The 19,495-nt window shown below is 41.4% G+C and overlaps 1 protein-coding gene across 4 annotated transcripts in view; it reads left to right on the forward strand.

Annotated features, from left to right (window-relative positions):
• Window positions 1-307: 307 nt before the first annotated feature.
• Window positions 308-19,495, forward strand: part of LOC111077553 (synaptosomal-associated protein 25) — a 182,815-nt gene continuing 163,627 nt past the window's right edge. Inside the window, exons 1-3 of one of the 4 annotated variants that reach the window (XM_041595337.1) lie at window positions 308-440; window positions 919-1,015; window positions 18,927-18,968. In XM_041595337.1, coding sequence (XP_041451271.1) covers window positions 920-1,015; window positions 18,927-18,968 — 138 coding nt within the window. In that variant the 5' untranslated portion in view covers window positions 308-440; window position 919. Of the gene's footprint in view, window positions 441-783; window positions 808-834; window positions 855-918; window positions 1,016-18,926; window positions 18,969-19,495 lie in introns of those variants that run through there. The other 3 variants (XM_041595335.1, XM_041595334.1, XM_041595338.1) reach the window with 3 other exon arrangements.

Below are 19,495 nucleotides of genomic sequence, written 5' to 3' on the forward strand. Positions count from 1 at the left end.
TGTTACACAGATCCATCGGGTATATACTCTTTGAGTATCGGGTATAAAAAACAAAATTCATTAAAAAATGTTTGCAATCCTAGGTCTATCAGAAAACGTTTGTCTGATTCCAGCTTTTTTGTCTTTTGTCTAGTATTTATAATTTTCTTTTATATCGACTTACAATTTTGAACAGGAAATATCCCTAAGATATGTGCGTCATGGTGTTTGTTGAACCTTACCTTAAAACTTTCTCAAAAGCTTGAAAAAATTATTTTATGAATTGCGTACTAGACCTGCGCACGTAAAAGCTCTTTAAGTGAAGCAAGGAAACCGAGGCATCTAAGAATTAAGTTTTATGTCCGGTAGTTGCATTCAGCCGTATTTTGTTACTTCTTAGGAGAAAGGAGTGAACATTTAATATTATCAAATAATATCTTTGAAACATATTAAAAAATCAGGTATGTACATATAGAATGTATATGCACATTACATGTACAAAATCTTATACTAAATCATAAAACAAATTATTACACAATCAGAGTATTTCTCTGTAAAATCACTGTTCATATCATATGTGTACATCCATTTTTATGTACATATAGTAAACAATCAGAGAAAATATTTTGTATGAGTAGTAATATTGATTGCATTTAAAAACAACTTGCGTGCTAGTGCGCCGAATCAAAAACAAGGTCACATGTTTCATAAAATCCGAAACAATTCATATATTCATAATTATATTCTCGATAATACATACATACGCCATTTAGCAACGATTAAAGTTGACTGGAAAACTTTGCGCTCAATTTCTTACGCACTATTTAGGTTTGAATATTGACACTATAAACAGAACTAAAAGTTAAAAGAGTCCCGTAAATTTTTAATACATACAAAAATATTTTTCAACGTCTATTAAAGCTTAATAATATTTTTTAGAATGCCTGCGGATCCTTCGGAAGAAATTGCCGGACCTCAGGTCCCCAAAACAGAGCTAGAGGAGTTGCAGATTTCAGCACAAGGAGTAGCTGATGAGGTGTGTATATTGACCAACATATCCTTATATTATAAGGATGATTATTATAATGATGACGAAAAAGAAAATGAAGATTCTGAAAATTACTGAAACTTCATTTTATTACAATGAATTGTGAATTACTTGGGAAAGGTGGCTTTTAGAATATAAACTAAAAGAGTACAGTTCCATATTAAATTCGTAGAGCTGTGTGCAATTTTTAAATTAATTTGTTGGCAATTCATATTGATCCAAATTGGCCTCTACATAAGTCATTGTGAGGGAATGTCAGCCTGTTTGTCTTATGATCAATAGAATTATAAAAGCCAATAGCTTAAACACACTTTTTTTAAATTATAGATTTGATCTAGAAAAATGAAATTTGAAAAGGTGAATTTAATTCTGGATAAGGTTGGGTTAGGTTATTTTAAGGCGGTGGGAGAGAGCGGTATGAGCTTAAGCATAAACTGGTTTAAGGTCCATCCAATCTGGTATCGTGTATGAATTTCGAAAAGATCCCCGGACTTGGCTTCTCCATAAGCCATTGTGATGGAATGACAGTGTGGCGGTGTGTGTATGCCAATTTGACAGTTATAACAGATTTGGATGAACCTGTATAGCTCTGGAGAGCGTTTCTAGTAGTAAGATTCTGCAGGCTTCTGTTTTCTAGTGCATGAGAATCCTGCGCGTGGACAACGGCATCGCTAATTGTGCCCTCTTCGAAAGAAGAAGTTTAATAGTTTCCTGTCTGGCTAGTTCACAATAGATTTCTTCGGGTACGTGTACGACTACTTTTGGGCCATCAGTGTTTATATAAAGCGCACCTGCTGGTCCAGGATCGACCCTCTCCCAGTCGACCATAGGTGTTAAGGATACCTGGAAAAAATAATCTCCCCTCTCTGGTATTTGTGGGAGTCTCGCCAAGATTACACAGTGTCCAAACTAGGTTTCAATACTTCTGCTTCTCTCATTCTGAGTGTTGCCATCTTTTTCCCCATGAAATTTATGGGGTATTCTTAATTCTTTCCTCTATGCTCAATTTCCAATCGAGCTTTCTATCATGCTGTTGTTGCTAAAAGATATCGTTTCCCAGCAGAGATTTGGGGGAACCATTATCGGAATCTTGTACTTCTTACTGAGAAGTACTATTTCCGTTTTAACCTAGCCCATTTTGACAGCTTTTTGAGAGTGTTTGTCATACACTCGCAAGCATCTGTGAGAATGTACCAGAGAATGCTTTATTTTATTTTCATTTTATTTATTTATTGAAAGAAGATCAGCAACTATCTGCTAATATAATAGCATAGTTAATCATAGTTGATTAAAATTAAAGGAAAAAAGGGGATATAAGAAATAATTAATAACTAGAGGATTGTGGGTACAGGTATATCTTACTGGATATAATTTTAAGGGATAATGCAGGGGTTAGGGTATAATAAAGATTATTATAATTAGAGCATCAAATTCGAAAAGGGTCGTGTTGAGCGTCAAAAGCCTTGCTAAAATCCGTGAAAATTACGTCTGTTAGCAGTGAGCTTTGAAATCCTCTGTTAATTGCAGAAGAGAACTCGAGAAGGTTTGTCGATATTGATCGATGTTTAAAAAAGCCGTGTTGCGATGGAGATATCAGACCACTGCATAGGTGTTGCAATTGCCTGGTAACAGGCATGGAATGGCGGAAAGCTTTGCAATACATCGGTTGTTCTCAATGTGAGATCTTGAACCCTTTTTGAAAGCGGAATGATGTATGACTCGTTCCAAATCACTGGAAGACAAGACCGTTCGAATGATAGTTTGAAAAGATATGTCAAGGGTTGTATAAGGACTGCGCACAGTGTTTTAAAATACAACTTGGTACCTTGTCTGGACCAGCTTGCTAAATTAATAACTTCTGAACGAATCAAGATAGGTTAGGTTAGGTTGAGGCGGTTCTTGGAACCTCCAGGAACCCGATAGAATTAGGCCGGTTTCAGCCCATTGTACTTTCCCCATTCCTTCCTCGTCCTCATCTTTACAACTACGACAGAAGTCGTTGTAGGGGGCACCCATCTTGTTGGCATGGGTGCCTATTAGCTAATGTGCTGTGAGGGAGCGTATGACTGAGCTGCACCTTTTTCTGCTGGGCTTGCAGAGCTCAGCGGTCCGCTTCTTTGGGATACTAGGTCATGTTTGGCGAGTTATGCGACATTGTGGCACTGTTTGCCACCTATTTTTTATTATTAGCTTAAAGTGCTCCTTTATTATTTGCTTACAAGTGCCCATTGGCATACGAATGTCCTCCTTATCTTGGAAAAGGGAAGTTGTAGTACCAGTTCTGGTCAGCTCATCTGCTATGCAGTTGTCTTCAATATCCTGTTGGCCCGGGACCCATATTAGGCTGGTAAAAAACTGATGAGCCATCTCGTTAGGAGATTTATTTCATTTAGCGATTTGATCGCAGCTTGGCTGTCACTGTAGATGTTTAAGTGAGTTGCCGTAGTGGCAACTTCATGAAGGTTCCTTGATTGCTATGACTTCGGTTTGGAAGACACTGCAGTGATCTGGGAGCCTGAAAGAGTTTCTTATGTTTAGCTGTTCGGTGTAGATTCCCCCTTCATCCTTATTGTCCAGTTTCGACCCATCAGTGAACATTTGTATAGCTCCGTCTGGACCAGGTGGTCCCTCGAGCCAGTTGTTTCTGTGAGGGATGATTATTTCAAAAGGAGCATCTATCTATGTACTCCCTCGGAACGTAGTAGTCCGTTTTGTGGGGACAATATTGTTTCCATTTAAGATGGATGAGTGACCAGTGTGCTGTGACACCCATTGGTCCGACTCTTAGACGAATTGCTGCAATTTCTGCCTGCTCCTTACCGGCTAGGTCAAGACTCTGAAGACCTAATATAGAATTTAGCGCATCATTTGGGGTGGTGCAGAGAGCTCCACTGATGAATAGGGCGGCAGTTCGCTGTACCTTCCCCAGTTGTTTGGTTATTGTCCTTCCTGAAAGGGCAATCCACCACAATGTGACTCCGTAGAGTAGTATTCGGCTAAATATTGCTAGATATTTCCATTGGACTATGCTTTGGTTCATGCCCCATTTTAAACCAAAGGCCTTTTTGCAGGTGTAGAGGGCTTTTTAATACATTCTGATAGTCATGCGAGCTTTGCGGTTATTTTGTGGAGGGTATTTTCCCGAGAAGATAATGCCGACGTCGTCTGCATATGCCACTACTTTGCAGCCACCCTCTTCCAGGTCACACAGAATCTTGTTGACTGCTATGTTCCAATGAGGGGGAGACAGGACATCACCTTGCCGGCTGCATCTGTTGGTACGCAACGTAGTAAACGATCCCATCCATGATGTTACCGTCCTGCATGGGAGCAATCACCAAGCGACAATCCACCCACAGGCCAGTCAGGGCTATGGCCTTTGGTACGACCATTTAAAAGCTCCCTCGATGTCGAGGAAAGCTTTTAATTAGTATTCTTTCCTCACCGCCGAGATTACTTCATGGAGTGTCGTTTCCGTGAATTTTACTTTCCAGTAGGCATGGGTGATTTTAACTTACCACTTCTTTCTTGGCTGCCTAGTGATGAGTCTAACCTGTTGCTACCAAATTACCACAACGATTTTGTTGACGGGCTTACCGATGTCTTCCTAGTTCAAATTAATTCCATACGAAATAGTAGAGATAGACTACTTGACCTTATGTTTGTTTGTGATGCTGCTCTTGCTACGGTCTCCAGAGTAAGTCCAGTGTCATTTCCTGAAGACCCCTACCATCCAACTTTAGCCATATCCCTTGAGTGTGTCCGATCCAGTTGCGCTGCCAATCCCATGGCACCCAGCCGCATACAGTGTTTTCGGAAAACTAATTTTGCTGAGCTAAATCTTCACCTCTCGCACATTGACTGGTCTTTTCTCCACGTGTTCCCGAACATTGACGAAACAGTCAACTCGTTCTATGAAACTATTAACGACGCCCTTAATATATAGGTTCCTGTCATCAAATCTTTGTCGTCAAAACCTCCTTGGTTCTCCAAGAATTTGTCTTATTTAAAGAATAGAAATACTAGGCTCTATAAAAAGTATCAGAATACTGGATCTATGATTGTCTTCGCCCAATATTCCTCCGCTCGTTCTCAATTCCTCACTGTTAATAGTCTTTGTTATAATCAATACCTTTCCCGATGTAGTAAACATTTTCGTAGTGATCCAAAAAAATTCTATTCGTTCGTGTTGAGTCGCATATTTATGCAGTAATTAATATAACATAATATACACTTATCGAATAAGTCAGGTCGACCCATGTAACGGGAGACATAATAACAAACGACAAAGCATTGTAGCTGAGTCAACAATAACCGCTTCTGCAGCAATTTCTGCCAACGATCGCTCGTCAGAGGGCAAAAGTACTGGTGCAATTGCTGACTATCACAATTGCCCAATAACACAATATCATATTAAATCCAAATTAATTCAATATTGATTCCAATTCCCTTTTACCATATTCTTACTAGACTCAGCACTTTCTGTACCCTTTGTTACCTATAAATAGAAATTAAGTTTGTTGAATAAAATCAGTATCAGAAACAGTACCATCACTGCCTGTTCACTCATTCTCTACAACTGCAATCAACAGAGGCTGTAGGAAACCCTCTCCGCAGTCCAACTGGTTCAAGTTCTAGTTGCGACGACAAATTTGTAGACGGTTTATGTACCGTATGCATACCAAAACACACACACAAACACACATTAACATTTGGTGCACCAGCAAAAAGTTACGGGTCGTGTTTGATGCATCATGTAAATCAACAAGTGGAAAGTCTCTAAACGACATTCTGCATGCCGGACCCACAGTTCAGAGTGAACTTATGTCCATTCTACTACGTTTTTGTATACATAAGTACGTATTTACAGCGGACATCGAGAAAATGTACCGAAAAGTGTGGATAAATTCAGAGGATCAGTTTCATCAGATGATAGTCTGTGGAAACAAACCATCTGAAGATATCAGGTACTATCGCTTAAAAACAGTCACATATGGGACCACATCTGCTCCATTTCTGGCAACGAAATTTCTGGATCATTTGGCAACTCGGAGCCATAACAGATTACCTATTGGATCTGCTGCATTGAAGAACGATTTCTATGTGGACGACTGTCTTACTGGCGCGGATACCATTCAGGAAGCGATACAAGTTCAACAAGAACTTAATAAAATATTTCTACCATTCGGCCTTAAACTTCGCAAATGGTGCTCCAACAACGACCAGCTCTTGCAAGAAATCCCTAAAGAGGACATTGTCAACGACGTCAAACTAGGTGAAACATTAGAGCAATACAGCGTGAAAACGCTGGGTCTCATTTGGATGCCAAAACAAGACCAACTGCGAGGACGAACCACAAAAAGCCAAGCAACACGCATCACCAAAAGGATCGTGTGCTCAGAATTGGCCCAAATCTTTGACCCACTGGGTCTCTTTGCCCCGGTGATAGTCAAGGCAAAAATATTTATGCAACAGCTGTGGGAGATTAAACTCGATTGGGACGATGAACTGCCATTACAACTCCAAAACAAATGGAAAGAGTACCGGGAGGACCTACAATCATTAAACTCAATAGAGATTCCCCGGCACATATTTGATGGAAAAGTGCCAGTCACCCAGGATCTACATACCTTTGTAGACGCATCGGAACGAGCCTATGACGCGGCAGTGTACGTACGAGCCACCTACAAAAACAATCAGGTCTCTGTACGACTATTATGCTCAAAATCTCGAGTAGCACCCACCGCCAAACAATCCCTACCACGTCTTGAACTGTGCGCTGCAGTTTTAGGTGCCGAACTAACCAATCGAGTTAGAAGGGATCCCCATATGAATCTTGACTCAGTATCAGGAAGCTTCTGGACTGATTCCACCGTTGTACTGTCCTGGATTAACGCATCGGCGTCCACATACCACACATTCGTGGCAAATCGAATCGCCAAAATCCAGGCATTGACTAACCAATTACAATGGCGTCATGTTTCATCAGCCAACAACGCAGCAGATGTCCTTTCAAGAGGAATCCTAGCAAGCAAGCTAAGGGATCATAGTCTCTGGCTATACGGACCATTATTCTTGCACGGATCAGGAGATAAATGGACAAAACCACCCATCATTGAGCCCAGTAATCTCGAGAGAAAGGCTAAGCATGTCAGCTTGCCAATCGCATCTAGCTCTCTCGGAGAAGAGTTATACACATGCAGACATAGCAACTCGTTCAACAAACTACAACGTATTGTAGCGAACATGTTTCGCTTCTGCTACAAAACTACAACCTACACCTACAACGACACTTTGCGCAGGAGAACTAAGGCGTGCTCGCACTATGATCCTACGAACGATTCAACAAGTTGAGTTCACAGCGGATTTAAAACAATTAAAACGCTATAAAACAGTGTATAAAAAGAGTTCGATCATTTCGTTATCTCCCTTACTAGGAGATGATGAGCTCATCCGAGTTGGCGGAAGACTCGAAGAAGCTCAAATTCCGTTCAACGCAAAACATCCAATCCTGCTACCGTACAACGACCCAATAGTCAAAATGACAATGCGAGAGCTTCATGAGGAAAATCTGCATTGCGGTGCCCAAGCATTAAGGGCAATCGCAAGACAACAATATTGGATTATCAACGACAAGACGATGGCTAGAAGCATCATACATAGCTGTATTAGATGCACCAGAGCCAGACCAAAGCTGATGCACCAAATCATGGGCAATCTTCCAGCACAAAGAGTCACGCAAGCACGCCCATTCCTTAATGCAGGCGTTGACTACTGTGGACCAATTATGATCCACCATAAAATCCGAGGAAAACGGCCAGATAAGGCATACATTGCCGTATTCTGCTGCTTCTCCACAAAGGCTGTACATCTGGAGTTAGTAAGTGACTTAACCACAGATGCATTCTTGGCAGCACTCCGGCGATTCCTTAGCAGACGCGGGAAGTGTCAGACTATTCATTGCGACAACGCAACAAATTTCGTCGGCGCAAATAACAAGCTAAAGGAATTGAAAGAAGCAATATTTAGCGAAAAGGCACATGCTCTGATCACAAATCATTGCAATAAAAAACAAGTGGATTTTAAATTCATTCCTCCTCGGGCCCCATCGTTTGGCGGCCTCTGGGAAGCTGCGGTAAAATCAGCGAAAAGGCTGCTAGTTACAACCACAGAAACAGCATCCTTGACGTTTGAGGAGCTGAACACAGTCATAATCGAAATTGAAGCAATTCTCAACTCCCGACCCATAACTCCAATGTCAAATGATCCAACGGATACAAGTGCGCTTACTCCAGGGCATTTCCTGATCGGTGAACCTTTGACCGCAGCACCTGACGTCAACACCGATCGTCAAGATAAAACTCTGGTTAAGCGCTGGGAATTGGTTTCACGCTTAAAACATGCATTTTGGAAACAATGGTCTACGGAATACCTCCACGAACTACAAACTCGCCATAAATGGAAAACCACCGCTCCAAACGTGACCGAAGGATTATTAGTTTTGGTGAAGGAAGACAACCTTCCAGTAATGAAGTGGCCAATGGGTCGCATCATCAAAACTTATCCTGGGCAAGACAAAAATGTAAGAGTGGTTGATGTCAAAACACCGTCCGATGTATACAAAAGCCCCATCAGTCGTCTCGCCCCATTATTCTCAGAGGAGGTAGCAACAAAACGCTCCAAAAATGCTATTCAAGACATTGCGGAAACAGAGGAGCCACCAACACAGCGAAAAAGTTTATCATTACCTACACTAACATCCACGTTGTTAGTGTTACTTCTCATGCTGCCATTACCATTTTCACGATCAATATTTGACGCAATTTGCAAACAATCCTGGAATATTCTATGAGAAACTTGGAACCTCAAGAATGACTACTTCCGAATGGGCCATGATTGTATACTACGACTTGGATCCATATTGGAAGGATATGCAACGGAATGTCCGAACTAAGACACATGTGCCCTGAACTAAAAAATGTTCCAGCGTGCAACTTTATATTTCAACACTTTTAACATTTGTACAAAGAACTACAAACAGGAAATATTCTAATGAAGGCCTCTCGACAGCGCAGATCACCGCTGGATATAGTAGGAAACGTGGCACACCAGCTGTTCGGTGTACTTGACTCTACATATGCTGAGAAAATGGCCAAAGTAATCGAAAAGGTACAAACCAACGAAGACTTTCTGCTACATCTACTACGAAATCAAAAGTTAATTATCGACTCGACTATGAACGTAATCAGGAAAGATAAGTCAGCCATCGACAACCGCCTAATGGTATTGGAACAACAAGTGGCAACCATCAGCCGAGAAAAAGGAACATACATATCACGGCGATCATCTAATTCAGTCATACCTAGGGCTCACAGCACAACTAACTCTGCTGACAACGAGTCTTCAACGTCTGACATATCTGATGTATTAATCGGCATTCACCATCGGACAATAAGCCCAACGCTAGTATCTCCTGAGCAATTAAGAGAGCAACTAGACCAAATCCGGGATCACTTGCCAGCTGATCAAATGCTGCCTGTCACAACACAAAATGTGATACAATTATACAGGCTAATGCGAGCCGAAGGAACACTTTTCAAGGTGACACTACCGTTAGTTTCAACAGTTCAGCTCGAAGTTTTCAGTATCATGCCGATTCCGGTCTGGGACTCAACAAGTTGGAGCTTGTTCAATCTCAAAACGACCATAATCACTGTAAACACTCACCGAGATCAATTCATGGGATTTACTCCAGAAGAATTTCGACGCTGCATTAAACTACTCAACGCAGAATACATCTGCTTTGATCATCAAACAGTCTTCAATGTCGACAATCGCTGTGAGTTTCAGTTGTTTAACAATAAAACAGCACCGTTATGTGAAGTGACCCACACGAACGCGGACATGGTGTGGTCCAAAACTCAGCAAGCAAATAAATGGATTTTTGCAACACACTCTACAATGAGACTTCAGGCAGCTTGCAACGGGTCTCCGTCAACCATACAACTAGAAGGAACTGGCTTGCTCTCACTGTCACCTGGATGCACTGCTCGCAGTACAGAAATAAGCATCAGTACCTTCAGCACAACAATCAGTGAAGTCAAATCAACCTACACTCGATTTGGGGACATACGCTTACCAACGACACCCCCTTCGCCAGCAACTGCACAATTATAGAACCAGACATCAGACTGTCTTCAAGAATTGGAAGATTTACGCCTGCAATTAGTGGCAATCAATCAACAAAGGCTGCCACACCATCTCAACACAGTGCAGCATCATCAAATCGCTACTTATGCTGCCCTAGCAATATCAATGCTATTGATTATTGCGTTCGTTCTCCGGAAGAAGTATCAATCATGGAACCCAAGGCCGTCAACAATCAACCAAGCAGAGCCACGCGGATCATCACCCCCGATCCCCATTCCACGCCGCTTTTCAGTCGATTTGGGCGATGGTTGAACACCAGTTCAACGGCCGGGAGAATGTTCAGTCGCATATTTATGCAGTAATTAATATTACATAATATACACTTATCGAATAAGTCAGGTCGACCCATGTAACGGGAGACATAATAACAAACGACAAAGCATTGTAGCTGAGTCAACAATAACCGCTTCTGCAGCAATTTCTGCCAACGATCGCTCGTCAGAGGGCAAAAACACTGGAGCAATTGCTGACTATCACAATTGCCCAATAACACAATATCATATTAAATCCAAATTAATTCAATATTGATTCCAATTCCCTTTTACCATATTCTTACTAGAATCAGCACTTTCTGTACCCTTTGTTACCTATAAATAGAAATTAAGTTTGTTGAATACAATCAGTATCAGAAACAGTACCATCACTGCCTGTTCACTCATTCTCTACAACTGCAATCAACAAAGGCTGTCGCCGTGTCTTCAGACCCTCATTTGCTCGACGTAGGAAACCCTCTCCGCAGTCCAACTGGTTCAAGTTCTAGTTGCGACGACAAATTTGTAGACGGTTTATGTACCGTATGCATACCAAAACACACACACAAACGCACATTAACAGTTCGTTAATTCTAAACGTAAGTCCAATGCATTTCCTCCATCCCTCCATTATCAAAAGAAATCTGAATCTTCTGCTGCTGGTATTGCAAATTTATTTGCCACCTTCTTCCAATCAACGTACTCGTCACATATCTACCATGCATCTACTCCGTATCCCTACCATTTACCTTATGCCAACAGCATTTTTCCGCCTTTCTTTGAGGAAAGTGATGTTCTACAAGGTTTGTCAACGATTGACATATCATTCTCGGCGGGTCCAGACAAGGTACCAAGTTGTATTTTAAAACACTGTGCTCAGTCCTTATGCAAACCTTTGACATATCTTTTCAACCTATCATTGGAACGGTCCTGTCTTCCAGTGATTTGGAACGAATCCTATATCATTCCGCTTCACAAAAAGGGTTCAAGATCTCACATTCAGAACTACCGAGGTATTGCTAAGCTTTCCGCCATTCCAAAGCTGCTTGAGTTCCTTATTACCAGGCAATTGCAACACCTATGCAGGAGTCTGATATCTCCATCGCAACACGGATATTTTAAACATCGATCAACATTGACAAACCTTCTCGAGTTCTCTTCTGCAATTAACCGAGGATTTCAAAGCTCCCTGTAAACAGACGTAATTTTCACGGATTTTAGCAAGGCTTTCGACTCCGTGATCATTCACAAGCTTTCTTTAATTGGTTTCCCCACTAATCTTCTAAACTGGATTTCGTCATATCTTTCTAACCGCACACAACGTGTTTTGTTTACTAATGTGTTGTCGAATGTCGTTAATGTTACATCAGGAGTGCCACAAGGTAGTCATTTAGGTCCACTTCTGTTTATTTTATTTGTGAATGACCTTCCTCAAGTTATAACATACTCCTCTACACTAATGTACGCTGACGATGTTAAAATCTATCCATCCTACTCTGATTGGTACCTGCACAAACGCCTTCAACTCGACCTAAACGAGTTGCAAATTTGGTGTTCAACAAATCTCCTCTTTCTGAACCTTTCTAAATGCAAACTTATGACTTTTTACCGTCGCACTCCACACTTTGTCTCGTACGCTTTAGAAAATCATGCCCTCCAACAAATTTCGAGTTCAAATGACCTTGGAGTTCTTTTTGATCATATACTGTGTTTTAATAACCATATAGCTGCAACTGTAAATAAAGCTAAGGGTGTTCTAGCGTTTATAAAGCGTTTGTCCAAAGAGTTTGACGACCCGTATGTCACCAAAACGCTGCACGTCTCCTTAGTTCGTCCGGTTCTGTAATATTGCTCTTGTCCTCTTGTGTGGAGTCCACAGTATAAGGAGCAACAAGCCATTCTCGAATCGGTTCAAAACAATTTTAAATTTTTGCCTTACGTAATTTTAACTGGTACTCGGATAGAATCTTGCCACCTTATCAATCGAGGCTACATCTTTTAGACCTCCCTTCTTTGCGCCATCGCAGAATTTGTAACTCAGAAGCACTTCTTGGCCTGCTTGACTTTTCTGTTCCCCTTAGACCTACCCGTACCTTTCATCCGTTTCGTTTACCCTTCTGTAGGTCTAATTACGCTCAACACGACCCTTTTCGAATCTTATACTCTAATTATAATAATCTTTATCACACCCTATCCCCTGAATTATCCCTTTAAATTATAGCCAGTAAGATATACCTGTTCTTACAATCCACTAATTTTTAATTATTTCCTATATCCACTTTTTTTTTCCTTTAATTTTAATCATAATGTATGTTAGCAGATAGTTGCTAGTCTTCAATAAATAAATAAATAAATGTTGTGCGCCTGACACCAGCTGAGGATTTATGGTTGTTTTCAGCTTTAGCCCGACTAGTCACACAAAGGTTTTGAGAAGAAAAGAACTATAGATTGATTTGTCTGAAGTATTTTGGGGTTGAGTGTGATTCTTTCTCTGCTTTCTGGATGAAGACTATTTTAGCCTTAAGCCAAGCGTGGGATATTTTTCCCACTACCAGTATCTTCCTGAAGATACACTGCAGCCAGTTGATGGCCATGTCCCCGACTTTTTGTAGTTGAGCCGGAATGACCAGGTCGAGACCGGTTGAGACCATGCGATTTGAAGGATTTAAAGCTGTTTACTGCCCAGCTAATGTTCCATTTTTGTGAGGATGTGCGCCATTAAGGTTCCCGTACCTTCAAATGAGAGGTCTGCCGGCTCGATGGTTGTACACCCAGGAAAGTGGGTATCGAGTAGGATATGTAGGGAGTCCCCACTAGAGATAGTCCACGTACTATCCATTCTCATGAGATATCCCACCGAAGGGGTAGTTTTTAAGAGGATCTTATGTAGCCTTGCGGCTTCCGACGTCTCCTCAATGTCGGAGCAGAATTTTTGCCAAGAGGCCCTTTTTGCTCTTCTAGTTTTTTTCTTGTAGTTCCTCCATTTTTGCACTATATCCCAGTTGGCTTTCCTGGTGTTAATATAGTCAGTAGGTTTAGGGCTTTCGATAGATGGGACTGTCTCGATATACCTATGATCAGAGAAGGAGTTGTTCACTAGGACTTTTCAACTCTTTAATATGTCTGACAGTTTGTGAGACAATAAAGTGAGGTAAATAACCTCCTGGCGGGTTTTTATAATAAATGTGGGGTCGTTGCCCCAGCGAGTTCCACGCTGGAGTTTAGGATTAAGCTGAGAAATGACTCCCCCCTTACATTTGTATCCGAGCTCCACCATTGGGTGTGGTGAACGTTGGCATCGCAACCTATTATAAGGCCTGCGTCCGACCTCTCGCTGTCGCTGGTTATCTTGCAAACAAGGTCACTGGTATAATCGCTCTCGTCGTGAGCCATGTAGGACGACACCAGGTTAAGGTGTGTCCCCTGTAGCTCTAGGCTAGCCGCCGTGTTGTCGCCATTTCTAAAATTGTGGAGCAGAAAGATATTTAGGTGCTTTCTTGCCAGAATGCAGGTACAAATTTTACCTTCATTTTGGGCTACAATCAGATTGTAGTCCTTCGTTGCTAATCCACAGACCTTGTCTCTTACCATCTAACCACTATCTCCGCTCCGCTGCTCTGCTGCTTAGAAAAGGGTGAGATTGATATGCAGAAGTCTCAGATAAATCCTTAGAAACAATCTCCACCACTGTTGTGTCGGCGTCCGAGTCATTGGTGACGTTTCCGTGACACTTCGCCTCGAATTCTCGCATGAGAGTCGAGTCTGTTAAGTAGCCGTCCTGTTCTGGTCCCAGCTCGTCATCTGGTGCTTCGATCTCCGAGGTAACGTCCTGTTCGACTGGCTTGTCTACAGAACGCGCCTCGGCCGCTGCAATCGACTCGTGCTGAAACTGAAATTCAGCTCATTCTTGTCTGACTCAATCGGGGCCAGCGACTCCTTGTTGAGGACGACAACCGCTTGGTTTGTGGCCCTGTGTCGCCTCGACTTTGACGGTCTGCGTTCCAGCTCCTTCATTGAGGCGGGCACCCAGATTCTCGCCCTTGGTCTTCTGGGCACTTCGCTCTAGTCCACAGCGACGAACTTTGCCCCGGGGTAGTCTTCTCCAACTTGCGCTAAAGCTGCTTTGTACATCTGCACGGAGCACTCATCCCATATTCTTACAGACTGGAGGTGGCTTAGGGTCTTTTTCCAGAAGCTCGAAGCAGCGGTTGGCCAGTGCCGCATCCACCAACTTCCATTGACTTCTGGGTATCTTCGCCTCTGCGCTGGCTTTGTCCAGGACGCAGATTAGCGTCCTTTCCTTGGCAATCTGCGCAAAGGAGATGTTGGGCAGGACTCGTGAGCGTTTTGGGGCTGGCCCAGATGTCTCTTGCGAGCGCTGCCTTTTCGACTGATGGACTTACATATTTCTTCGTCGCTTCCTTGCCGAAGTTTGGGAGCACATTCGATGCCCATTTGACTTTTTTTAGACAGTGATCAACTGGGGCTGAACATCTTAGTGGCGTTCTGCCGATGGAGGATGTTGCAGCGCTCCTTTTTTCGGAATATGTAAATATTTTGGCTAAAGCGCTGGTCGATGGCAACTCGCGCCCCGCAACTTCACCAGCAAGCAGAGCAGCCCCAGGATTGCATAGCCACTCTGCCAAGATATCAGTTTTGGGAGCCGATTCACCCCCACTCCAAAACCCCTTTGGGTTTGCCCCAGTGCTTTTCATTGACAAGGATTTCCCTGCTGTGTTTTGGGTTAGGCCAGGCCTTTTGGCCACTGCCTTTCCCTGTTTGAGATTGCTCTCTTTTGGTAGTTGGGGCGTGCCAGACTCGTTTTGTATTTTCTTAGCTTTAATTATATATATCCACGATTTGCAAAGAAGGGGCAGAAGGGGCGTCCGGGCAGAGATTCTCGTTGCTCGGATAAGGCAACATCAAAACCCGGTGCCGTAAGCTCTCCGTTAACGACTGGGCTAGTTTTTATACCGGGCTCTCAGCCAGGCTGACTCTCGGCACGGATCGAATGAAACCTTAGTCCGGTCCGGTGTGAGGTGAGTGTGGGGGTTATGTTGAGGGCTGGTAGTGTGTAGGGATGAGAGCGTGAGAGCTACTTATGAGAGACGGCACCACAAGCGCATCGTCAGTGTTGCTGCTTCACAAACAACCGCTTGCTGTCCGGGACTGCTTATTTTCGGTACTCTCCCTCAGAGACAACAGAGTTGATTTTCTTTGGGATGCCCGCTGATTTGCAGCTGACCTTTTTTTTTTGCATTAACCTCCACGTAAATGCTAGAAAGTTGAAACTTGGCAAATTGTAAGATACTTAAGGTTTGTGAAAATAGAAGCGTTACCTCTGAATAAAGCTTTAAAAAATACCAGTTTTTTTAAATCAAAAAAAAGGTTCTGCTATAGAAAAATAATATCATCAAACAATTTCAAATGTCTCGTCCCTCCGGCATCGCGCTCCTTTAAGGTGTTTTTAATCCTTAGAGATTTTGGAATATTTGGTTCTACGAGTAGGCGGGAAGGGATTAGTCAGGTATCCTGAGTTCGCATACTCTCGATCGAGCACCCCCCGGCCATGAATCCATAATATACTGCTTCACCGAGGATTGGGGTAATTTCATTGAGAGTTTATTCTCTTCACCTGACTACAATTAGCCAGCATCTATTGCAAAGACTTTATCGGACCAGGACCTGTTACCAGCAACCCTCACGAGGAGAGTATAGTCGCACTTCCACCGGTGTGTACAGTTACGGCGGGTGACGGTTCGCTGGTAATACCCCGTATACTAGAACCAGGAGCAAGGCCGCATCGGATCAGGGCAAGGCCGCATCGGATCAGGGCAAGCCCTAGCCCGGGACATCCTTAACCACAGTCCGAGTGTTCAGTTATGGCGAGACAGCCCGCCATACGATAACACTACTCGACAAAATTGAACTTTTTTTTAGGCTGTGAACCAAAATGATTTTTTCTGATAGATTTCGGGATTTAAAAATTTTTATAGTACTTTATTTTTTTTTTTATGATGTAATTTTTTTTTTAATTTTAAAAATCTGGTATTTTTTGGTTTTTCAGAGGTAGTGCTTCTTTTTAACATAACTTAAGTATCTTATATCTGGTTGCATAGAACTTTGCAGTTCTGAAAAGCTGACAAATGCAGCTATAAATCCGACCCAGACCCCTTGTATCTGCAGCTTAACTATTTCTTGGCATGCATTTTTATACCCGTACTCAAAAAAGAGTTAAGGGGTATATTAGATTTGTGGTAAAAGTGGATGTGTGTAACGCAGAGAAGGAAACGTTTCCGACCCCATAAAGTATATATATTCTTGATCAGCATCAATAGCCGAGTCGATAGAGCCATGTCTGTCTGTCCGTCTGTCCGTCTGTCCGTCTGACCGTCCGTCTGTCCGTCTGTCCGTCTTGTTTGACGCCTGGATCTCAGAGACTATAAGAGCTAGGGCAACCAAATTTGGTTTCCAGTCTCATGTGATATCACACTGCTACAAGTGTATTTCAAAATTTCGCCCCGCCCCCTTCCGCCCCCACAAAGGACGAAAATCTGTGGCAGCCACAATTTTAAAGATACGATAAAACTGAATGCCCATATCTACCAGACTGCCGAATCTGAATCAGATCGGATCATAATTATAGCCAGAATGACGAAATTAATTTTCAGTTGCTTCCCCTGCCCCCCCTCCCTAAACGACAACGCAACTAATTTTCCTTCTCGCTCGCACACTGCCGCGTTCAGTGCGCGAGCAACCCCTAGCGGAGGAGATGTAGAATCTAAATGGAACATGTACAATCTACATGTTAGATGTAGAATAGACATTGTATATGTAGATGTAGATAGCAGATGTAGCAAAAAAATGTAAAATTTTTTTTTTTTCTAAAATTCTAAAAAATCATAAGCTGTATATACTGACTGAGTACGGGTATAAGTAGAGTCGTGTCCCCAGAAACGACTCACACGTTCCTTCTCGTTAGTTTTAGATTGACGCATTATTTAGGCGTCGTATAAGGTATTGCTCATTAATCTATGGACAAACGGTGGAGATAAAATTCGTTAAACAAACCTCATAAGTGAAAAAATAGACAAAAAATACTTTTTGGAAGGTTGAGGTTGAAACTAAGCAAACGACAAGGGGTTGAATTTTTTGTACCTGAACGTGTTCCTTTGGCATTGGACCAGCAACGGTATTTTTCAGGTAAAATTAGTTTTGAGTCGTTTTGGTCAAATGGCTTCAAGTTGACCGTTTATCCATAGATTATAATGAGCAATACCTTAAACGACGCTTAATTAATGCGTATATCTAAAACCAAAAATGTTGGCCAAGAATTATTTTTTTTCGACTTTACCCGAGTTTTTAAAGTCAAAATTCCAAAAAAAAAAAAATACCTCAAAAAATGATTAAATTTGAATTTGAAAGCTTAATATCTTTCAGGCGTTAAGCAGATACAAAGGGTCTGGGTCGGATTTATAGCTGCTTTGTCAGCTTTTCAGAACTGCAAAGTTCTATGCAACCAGACATAAGATACGGAAGTTATGTGAAAAATAAAAGCACTACCTCTGAAAAAAAATAAAAAAATATCAGATTTTAAAAATATCCTTTAAAAAAAACTACACCATAAAAAAATCCATAGTTCGTTAAAAATTTTGTAAGCCCCGAAATCTATAAGAAAAAGTTTTTTTGGGTCACAGCCTAATTCTAGTGTTGACTAGTGTAATCCACCTGTATCACCCGAATGGCTGATGGCCCAAGATAGAAAAATAGATAGACGGCCTGTAATATAGATTTTTATAAGGTGTGATAAAATACTATAAAATTTAGTTAAAACCTAATTTATAACTTCGAATTTGAAGAATATTAACTTAAATCGCCAAATCAGCAGACAATTTTCAATACAATGCTTAAAATACATAGTAAACTAAAAGTAGGTGGTACGTGCCAACCCATGACAACTCTGCTAGAGATACAGTTTGAGTCCAGAAATTTGATACGCTGCTATCAAGGTTTTGCTGGTTCATTAAATATTCGGCTGCTGATTCGAATTCAAATTTTAAATTTCAATTCCTATATTTCATGCTCCTACCCTTAAACTTATCAGCCTGCTATCGATATTTCTAAAAAACGAGTAAATATTGGGACGAAGTCGCGTCGCCGATCACTGAAAAGTAGACCGAAGAGGAGAGTAAAAAGAAAACGGCGGCACGACAACATAATTTAATAAATCTGACTTTATAACTGTAGTGTAATGCTTGAATAAATAAATGTATTACCAAGTGGATGGAAATTGGAGCATAAAGATTATATTTGGCGGTGTTGTTGTTTATTAGCCACACGGAGTGGCAACACAAAGCTTCTACAAGGCTTTCAAGATAAACATTTAACATTTTTTCATCTTTTTTGTGACTGATATTAACGTTTATTGTTTGTTTTAGTCTTTGGATAGTACGCGACGAATGCTTGCTCTCTGCGAGGAGGTAAGTGTACAATATTATATATCTATTATATAATTATAAGTTATATATAAAAATTAATATTTTTTTACTATATCTACTTTAAGTATATTAATGAATTTAGATTTTTACTAAGAAAACGAAAAGCAACGTTGAAATCGCATATACCGCGGCTATACCTTTATACCTGGTACTCAGTCAGTATATACAGCTACGGTCATGGAAATAGTAGTGCCGCACCTCGCCACTTTCAGGACTGTTTTTGAGACACTTCCATTCAGTATTCAAAATTTAATATGTAATTATTTTTTGAATGGACAGGAATGTAAAAAATAGAAAACAAACGAGTAGGAACGTGTGAGTCGCTTCTGGGGCCGCGACTCTTCCTATACCCGTACTCAGTCAGTATATACCATTTTTGAGCACATGATTTTTAAGAATTTTAGAAAAAAAAATTTTACATATGTTTGCTACATCTGTTATCTAACTCTTTTTTGAGTACGGGTATGAAAAAACTTCGATGCATTTGCATTCCATTTTCTTGTTTTTCA

This window comes from Drosophila obscura, unplaced genomic scaffold, assembly GCF_018151105.1.
Source record: "Drosophila obscura isolate BZ-5 IFL unplaced genomic scaffold, ASM1815110v1 contig_5, whole genome shotgun sequence".
NCBI lineage: Eukaryota > Metazoa > Arthropoda > Insecta > Diptera > Drosophilidae > Drosophila > Drosophila obscura.